This window comes from Alosa pseudoharengus, unplaced genomic scaffold, assembly GCF_046254945.1.
Source record: "Alosa pseudoharengus isolate Yale_2024_CS ecotype anadromous, Long Island Sound unplaced genomic scaffold, YU_APseudo_1.1 YU_APseudo_1.1_scf_17, whole genome shotgun sequence".
Taxonomy (NCBI): Eukaryota; Metazoa; Chordata; class Actinopteri; order Clupeiformes; family Clupeidae; genus Alosa; species Alosa pseudoharengus.
The window spans coordinates 8,752,923-8,762,644 of NW_027468640.1; the positions used below are offsets into that span (position 1 = coordinate 8,752,923).

The window sequence follows — 9,722 nt, forward strand, 5'->3', positions numbered from 1 at the left end:
TCCAAGAGCCTTCATCTTTGTAACCAGAGTGTGGGGCCAAATAGCCATGGCAAGTACAGCAAACATTCAGCACAGAAAAATTACATCTTGGCAAGTAGACAAACTGTAGGCTACTTTTGTGCTGTCAAAATATGACATTGCCAACAAATACCACACAAAATATTACAGTATCAAACTTTATCTTGACTTTCTAGCACACTTTCTAGGAAGATAAAAAGACTGGCATGCTTTTTAAAATATAATAGTAACATACAGTATGTAGTGTATGATAGTTAATAGCTAGTTAGTAGAACTCATAGTAGTGTATGAGTGGTGAGCATCAATGCGAGCTTTAGGACCCTGAGGAGTTTTTCCAATGCTGCTCTGGACTGGAGAGGATCCAGTCTTATTGCTCTGTAAGAGGACGTGAACAAACATTCCCACACACACACACACACACACACACACACAAACACACACACAGATATACAGTACACACACATACACACATGCACACACACATGCACACACATGCACACACACACACACACACACACACGCACACACACACACACAAACACCGCACACACACCATAATAGTCAATCCATAATAATCCATCTTTGGACATGAAATGACTTCCATACAAATGTCCCATGGTCATTTCAGTTTGATTCCTGGTTGGTTTAATGATAAAACAATGTTTTGTGAGTTTTTACCCCGCTATTATATTTTCGCAACATCTTTGACACATTCCGGTCACGGTAAAAAATTAGATGTTTTTAAAATGATAACATTGGTTCTACTTACACTTTTTTTTAAATGCTTACACATTAAATCTTTGCTTGTCACACAATTTTCTAAACATGTCTTCCAAACATCATAACCCCACACCAAATCTGAAAAACCATACACTAATTCTCAGTGTTTGACTCAGTTTTCAATTGACTAAAACACATTTTGCAAAACACCACACACAATTTTCTACTTAACACACAAAAATCGAACAGGAAGTAACTTGACTTCATTTTTCAAACACAACCCATCAAAATGCCACAATAAATCACCAGTGCTTCACTCTCTCTCTTCACATGTGTAAACACTCATTACTTTACGGAACACCATCCTGTCATTGCCTTAGTATAGGCCTATAAATAGATATACTCTATATGTATGGACCCTTTCAATCTGGCCCTAGAGAATTTCAGAACCAATGCAGATACTTTGAAAGGCATTTTTTAATGTAAATCGACTTTATGTACAGTAAAACCTGTGAATACATACTGTACACAACCCCCCCCCCCCCCCCCCCCCCCCCACACACACACACACACACACACACACACACACACACACACATAAACACACACACACTTTTCTTTGGAATTTGATAGTAGTCAGTCATTTCCATAGGCAAAATCAGTTTTTTCAGAACTCCATGTACATCTGGTGGTCATTGTATTTTGCTTTGCTTTGTTCTTGTTGGCTGTAAAATACTGTATTCACAACAGCAAATTACTTATGGTATGGTATTATATTTTTTGCTTTCAATATTGCTTGCATTTTTACTGTGTATTTCAACTTCTCTCTGTAGATGCCATAACTTTCATTCTTGTATGGAAATACATAAAGCCTAGGAAAGACAGAAGAGCGTTAGGTTTTTAACAACAGTGTGTATATGATGTATCAAAAATGTCATATTATGACAAAAGTGTTTGTAATGTGAGGCGAATGTTTGATTTAAAGATGTGTTTATGACATTTTGAATGTTGTGTGTCATTTTGCTGGAGATTTTAGGCATTTTGCATTTTGTGTGAGCAATTGTTGGTTTTGTGTGTGGAGTTTTGAAAAATAGACACAGAGTTTTGAAAACGTGTGTAAACAGTTGTAAAAAACTGTAATGGATCGGAAAACTAATTTGCTGATTAGATAATAATCACTGAACCCTCCCCTTTCGATAGACACCAGTGGCACCTCTGGACAACGAGGGAAAGTCTGTTAAAGTTAGTCATTTCTCAAGGGTGCGTCAGTGGCACGGATCCGTGCCGCTGGAGTTTTGAGGGTTAAGGTCCCAATGAGCACAGTGGCCTCCATCATCCGTAAATGGAAGACGTTTGGAACCACCAGGACTCTTCCTAGAGCTGGCCGTCCCTCTAAACGGAGTGATCGGGCGAGAAGGGCTGGGAAGTGACCATTTACAGAAGGTGAACCTTACAGAAGGAGAATCATCGCTGTAGCACTCCACCAATCAGGCCTGTATTGTAGAGTGGCCAGACAGGAGCCACTCCTTAGTAAAAGGCACATGGCAGTCTGCCTGGAGTTTGCCAAAAGGCACCTGAAAGACTCTCAGACCATGAGAAACAAAATTCTCTTGTCTGATGAGACAAAGATCGACACTTTGGCATGAATATCAAGCGTTATGTTTGGAGGACACCAGGCACCGCTCATCACCTGGCCAATACCATCCCTACAGTGAAGCATGGTGGTGACAGCATCATGCTGTGGGGATATTTTTCAGCGGTAGGAACTGGGAGAATTCGCCTTATTCACCCGGCGGCCATAACGAGGCTGAGGGGTACACTTGTCATTACACCTCAGTCCAGCAGATGGTGGTGGTAATGCACTCCGTTTGCAAACTACTAAAAAACAATTCACTGAAGAAGAAGAACAGGCCAGTGAACCCTTCTTCTTTAATCAGTGAGCTTTTTTGGCAGTTTGCAAACGGAGTACATTACCACCACCATCTGCTGGACTGAGGTGTAATGGCAAGTGTACCCCTCAGCCTCGTTATGGCAGCCGGGTGAATAAGGCGAATAGTCAGGATTGAGTGTTTGGAAGTTTCAGCTCTGTGCTGCATTTGCAGAGCTATTGCCACGCCCTCTTCTCCTTTGACACTCATATCCCCATTCAGTCCACTGCAGCTCCAACCAATTAGCCCAATCAGCCACAGACTTTATTAGGCAACACCTGTGCCCACAGCCCTTCCTTTGTTCAAGCCACATGGAGGAATCCTTGTTCGTTGCTGCTGCGAATGTCGTATCCTGCCTTGTGTGCGTTTTTTTGAACTATGTAAGTCATGTTTTTCTTCAATGAATGTTGTTAATTTAATTCATTTGATTATTTATATGCATTTGTTAGTTTATTAATTATGGGGCAAATGAAATTATGTATTTACTTTGGATTATTTAGCTTATTTCCTGCATTCTATGTTCTAGTGTAAATGTTTGTTGTTTAATTGAATTGTGGCCTGGAATTGTGGCATTATGGAGCTAATTGTATCCCATATCCCTTTCCCTCTTAGAGACCACACACACACACACACACACACACACCACACACCACACCACACACACACATACCTACTCCTATCCAGACAGTCATACACACACAACCATAACCACACTGGATGTAGCATCAATAAAAAGGATTGTGGAATTACACGTGACTGGACTGAACTGTTCTCACCGACACCTCCACTGGTATCAAGCCAGCCACCTACACCTCCCTCTCCAACCTCCTTTTCATTGAGGGAAAGATGAATGCAGCCATGTACAGAGACATCCTGTAGGACAACGACCCTAAGCACACAGCCAAGATATCGAAGGAGCGGCTTTAGGACATCTCTTTGAATGACCTAGAGTGACAAGCTAGTGACAGACACGAACACAGTTGTAGCGACAGTGCCTCATACATTAGGAAGATGTACCGAATTAGCATTCAGGGCATGAAAAACGGAGAATGAACAGCGGGAACAGCAGTCGGGTAAACTTGTGTTCATTCCATGGTTAGATGTCTACACACATCTCCCCAGCGCGTGTTACTGGCCTAGCTTAGGCCTACCTAACAGGGAAGTGAATCCCCTGATCTGTCTGCGGCTTGCTTGCCAGCCTTTCCCAGTCATGGTACTTCGCAAAGTTGCATGTCCCGTTTGTTGAATGCGGGCGACTGGCTACATTTTTTAAAGAAAAGAAAAGAAAAAGAAAAACCCTCATCTATGCGCTCATGATAACATGCAGCTTGGAATGAAACTAACTGTTTTTCAGCAGAAACATGCGAGAACCCGTCGAAACTGGTTCACTCTTCCCATATGTTATAAAAGTAAATGTTTACAATTTCAGTCAAGCTTTAATTGCTTTACATGGCCTACAACTGAACGTAGGCTATGCAAAATGGAAAGTAGCCTAATAGGCTATTAACTTTGATTCGCTGTGCTGCATGGGCAATAGATGCATATCGTAAATTAGGCCAATATGAAGTATTAAAATTATTGTTTAAAATATTAAAGGGAATCAGGACAGCCAGTTCAGTAGAGCTACTCTATGTCTTTGTCAAGCACCCTACTACAGACACAGGTGAAGAACAATCATTCTCAGCCAGTATAGACTACTAGCACAATCAGACCCTTACAAAAAATAATTGCATTACTTCAAGTGCCAAACTGTAGATTTCTGAGTATTAAAACCACAGTTTTGGAGGAAATATTTAGCCTACAGTTGTTATGCAGGGAATGCAGTAGGCCTATTATGGACACATAAAAATACTAGGCTACTGCACTGTGGACTATAATAACTGAACTGTACTGAACTGAACTGTGAGGGGATATGTACAGCAAGCATCAAAAGCAAAAGGCCCGGGCGGACCCTAAAACTGGGCATTTATAACTGTAAAGGTCCTTTATGGGGGAAAACACTATATTTGGTAACTTCTGTACGTAGACATCCAAAATGGGGTGGGATGATTGTATTGGGAGCACTGAGGTGTCAGATAATATATATATACATAAAAAAAATGGTTATGTTTTGTCCCTCAGAGTTCATGTGGGAGGCCCCTTTAGCAGGATTTTGCCTAGGGCCCCATGGAGGTCTGAACCGGCACTGATTGCTACCAAAGCTGCCACAATAAAGTATTGAGCAAAGGCGGTAAATACTAATGTACATATGATATTTTCATTCTTTATTTCTAATACATTTGCAAACATTTTAAAAAAACGTTTTTCATGTTGTCATTATGGGGTATTGTGTGTGAAAATTTGAGGGGAAAAAATTAATTGAATCTATTTTGGAATAAGGCTGTAACATAGCGAAATGTGGAAAAAGTGATGCACTTTCTGTATGTACTGTATATACTATGAATAAACCATTCATAACTGTACAAATGCTTTACTGCTGAAAATTAATGTAGAAACAATGCTTTACAAATGAGGAACAAGGCATTTAGTAAAAGTTTACAAATGCTGAATATATTGTGTAACCTATCATTTTCATTATTCTGAATGTGTATCGGTATAATACCAGTACAGAGAATATACAATTGTTATATAGAAAACAGACTTAAACATTGGTTAATTAATTTTCTAATTTCACATGAAGTAATGGGAGGGGATTTTTTTTCTTTTTAATTTTTATTTATTGAATTTTCTAATACACCGGTGGCCACATGCCTGCATTAATACCAGAAACACTTGATTTAGTGGATGTATGGTGAGTTACCAGATACAGTAATGTTCACTTTACTTGGAATAACAAAGATAACACAAGGCTATCCCGCATAGACTTTTGGCTGGTCTCTAATAGTATTAGTGAACAGAATATTTCAGTAAATGATTTTCCATGTCCTCTAAGCAAGGGCGCTACTAGAAAATGTGGACTCTATGACAGACAACAAATCCCTGCCCTTACGTGATTATAAAGTTATATCCATATCTATTAAAATATTCCCTTCAGATAGTGGTCATAAAGCCAATTATTGGAAGTTAAACAACTCACTCCTTGGGTATGACAGACGCAAAGGAGGTGAAACAAAAGACAGATGATTGAACAGAATTTAACAGCTGAGACTTTTTGTCTTTGAAAGTACAAACTGGACGTGCTGAGCACTCAGTTTACTGCCCTGTGTGTGCCGTCAGTGTGTAGATCTCCCAGTTTACACACTTCATTCGTCACATGAACAGCAGCAGAGTGTTTAAAGCTCATTTCTTTTCCTCCTCTTCCTCCCCTCTTCTTTCTTCTCCTTCTTCTCTTTGAAGATCTGTCCATCCGATTGTGTCATCCAGGTCAGTTTGGCGTCTGCTGGCATCCCACTCTCCCTCAGTCTCTGCTGAATCTGGAGAGCAGAACCCAAGTCATTCAGAACCACCTCTAACCATGGAATGTACAGTAGTGTGTGACCAGAGAATCACTATGGCTTCATTTCCTTATGTTTACCCAGAGCAGCCCACAAATGTAGAATCACACTTCAGAATCACACTTGTAGTACAGCAACAGTACTCTCCAGCACTGTATATTAATGTCACAGTGAATATGCTGAACTAGCACACATCTCCAAATGACATCAGAAGGGCACTCCCTTATTAGTGCATTAAGGCAAAAACTAACTTAACTAACTAACTAACTTTATGCAATGCAATCTAGTTTTAAATATCGTTTAACGTGTAATCAGAATTATGGTGTCAAGGCAGCAGAAAGAGATTAAAAACCCAGATATGAGCATTCCCAGCTCAGACTCATGTAGGAGTCTGGACTCACCTGCTGTAGGAAGGCCTGCTGCACGGAAGGGTCATTGATGTTCACCTGAGAATCTACCTGAAGCTCCACTCTCACAATCTGCCTCTTCACCTCTTTGGGGTCTGCACAGAGCAACACACACATGCACAGATTGTTTGGATTAGCTAGGAAGACCCTTAGGGTGTGTTTACAATGTGTTTTTTGAAATGTGCCTTGGACGATTTGATCCCAAATGGACAGCCAAGACCCATCAAGGTTGACACACGTACAGTATCCAAGGTGCATAGCCAGAGACACAGCTGACCACTTGAGTTTAGATTCTATAACCATTATAGTCCATGAGCCAGCAGAGAAGTTGATGCCACGAGAGGGCACCAAACCAAACTCGTTTTATTTTGTTTCTCTATGCCCCCCCATGACAAAACTGTGTGATGGACTTTCCAAACTCACAGCTTAAGATTTCTACAGCCACTTAGTAACAGTAAATTTCCCTTTGAAATGGATTTAGGTGGCAAAAAGTGACCGAGTCCCAGGTCATGCATTTTTGTGTTATAGATACCTATACCTATTGTTATCAGAAAATAACAATAAAGTTTGGTGCCCTCAGTTGGCACCGATAGTGGGCCTCTGGCTAATGAACTATTACTGTCATATCTACTAGAACGCAGTGGGAACACATCAGAAAGTATTAGCAGCAGCGCAAACAGCGCAAAACAGAGTCAATGAACGCGAGAGGAGAGTAGCGAGTCTCCTCTACCAAGTCGATTAACGAATGCAGCGCAAACCACAGTCAATGAATGCAAAAGGAGAGTAGCTGACCCTCCTCTCGCGTTCATTGACTGTGGTTTGCGCTGTATTCCTTACCTAGGTTGTTTTTGCTCTGGAACATTCCTTTAGGGTAAAAATTCTTTAGGGCTAGCCTGATGAGCCAGACCCACATTAAAATGTAGGGTCTGGGAACTCACCATTCGCAGTGCTCAGTCCGAGGGGCGGGATAATCGGTTGTCTTTCAAATTCCCTCTGCACGCAATAGGATAGCGCTACAACTCATGAGTCCCATGCGTTTTCCCACCAGTGGAGCTAGTTGGCTAGTTCAAACTCTTGCCAACTTAAAAAAAGCCTAACTCGTGTCACGCTGTTCGCCAACAGCAACATCCATCTTCTTTGTTTTCAAGTAGCAGGGAATTTACACTGAACCATTTCAACTCTGCCATAAATCATTATGCTAGTACCACCATTATAGAGACAGTACCACCACAGAAAGGACCACCATTAGGAGCTAGTACCACCATTACAGAGACAATACCATCACAGAGAGGACCGCCATTAGGAGCAAGTTTCACCATTACAGAGACAGTATCATAACAGAGAGAACTACATGTACCATTAGGAGCAAGTTTCACCATTACAGAGACAGTACCATCACAGAGAGAACTACCATTAGGACCTAGTACCACCATTACAGAGATACATCCACTAGGGCTAGGCCCTGAGATTGCAGGCCCACTCCACCATTCATACGTAATCAGCACATCTGCTCAGGATCATGCTGTTGTCTTTGTCTGAACCCCCATCAAGCAGAGAAAAGGGACAGTGACTCACCTTCATAGCAGATGAAGGGTGTTTGATGATCATCACAGCTTGCATCATTCCACCACCCCCCCGGTGCATTAAGAATTTCAGCACAGAACTCGTCGATGCTGCCATAATTGGGTTCTCCAGTGTTCCAGTGGCGGAATGAGGAGCTGCTGCCATCTGACCACTCCCAGGCATCTCTGAACAGGCCGATCCAGGCAGATGAACCTCCACTAACTTCCTCTATCTGGTCGTTCTCTTTCTGATTCCTCACACTGGCCAGGTCTGTGTGTCTCTCTCTGCAGTATCTCTGAGCGTCTGCCCAGTTCTTCTTATCAGTAACAAGCACATAGGGATGTGTGGAGTTTCCCCCTGTGGTAATACATAGGTAATGGAGAATCAGCACAGCTTTACAGTCTAAACTAAAGTGAGTTTACAAGTACATCTTCACAGTTCTGATGCATGTATTTCTGAGTAAATGAATACAATTCTCACCATCATAGCAGATGAAGCGATGGATGTGGCTACACCTGTCATCATGCCATGTTCCTTTTTCTCCCTTGTACACGCACTCTTGATCACCTCCATCTGGTTGCTTTTCACCCCAGTTCCTGAACTCTGCTTCATTCTCTCTGTAGAAACCCCTGTCAGCCAGAGACCACTGCCACTTTCCCTGCTTCAGCCCAATCCATGCCCATTTAACACCTGCTTCATGGATCATGCTCTTCACCTTCTCCATCTCTGTCATGTCGTCTATGGTGGCGAGGTCAGTGAACTTCTCTCTGCAGTACTGCTGAGCTTCTGTCCAGTTCTTCTGTTCCTTCACCACATGGAACTGACGTGGCACAGAGAAGGAGAGACAGCACAGACCTGAGAGGAGAGAGGAGCATACACACACACACACACACACACACACACACACACATACACACACACACACACACACACACACACACACACATACACACACACACACATACACACACACACACACACATACACACACACACACACACACACACACACACACATACACACACACACACACACACACAATCACATACAAACACGTTTTTATGCATGACCGTATCGGCCGCTATCGGGACACCAAGTAGGCTATTACATTCTGAATTTTTACATTGAATAAAAGACACTTCACTGATAATCACAACAGATCACAATTTACATCATAATAACATGCACACACACGCAAACAATGTGCTTATACGGCTTAGAGTCAGGTCATACTGCTAGTCCTCCTGTGTTGTTCTTACATTTTGCCACAGTCTAGCCATCTACATTTCTGCCATTCTTTCACCACAGAATACTGTATGCCATGTTTTAGTCATGTGTTTATTATGTCAGGGATCATATAGGGATTGTCAAAAGGATGTTTTTGGCTGCACCAATCACATCGGTGTATCTGATATGTAGGCCAGAGGCGAGCTAAACAGATGACAACAGCGCTGCGACATCTAAGTCCGGAATCAATCAGTAAACACTGGTCGTAGTGTTATCCAATTGTGTGCAGTGATATTTTCAAATGCATGCTTGGTGCCGTCCATCAAGTTGGGCCATTTTCATTACTCATAGCCAGATCCAAATCTTTGTAGATTTGGGACTAGATTTCCAGTCTAGGATGGAGTAGGATATGGAGACAACTTGAC

General features: G+C 41.9%; 1 protein-coding gene across 1 annotated transcript; it reads right to left on the reverse strand.

Annotated features, from left to right (window-relative positions):
- Positions 1-5,418: 5,418 nt before the first annotated feature.
- On the reverse strand, positions 5,419-8,935 carry LOC143127868 (C-type mannose receptor 2-like; the record flags this gene model as incomplete). Its single annotated transcript, XM_076289583.1, has 4 exons — positions 5,419-6,079; positions 6,502-6,602; positions 8,083-8,427; positions 8,551-8,935. Coding segments are annotated over 4 exons (972 nt in total), but the record flags the coding sequence as incomplete, so codon positions are not given.
- Between the last annotated feature and the right edge of the window lie 787 nt (positions 8,936-9,722).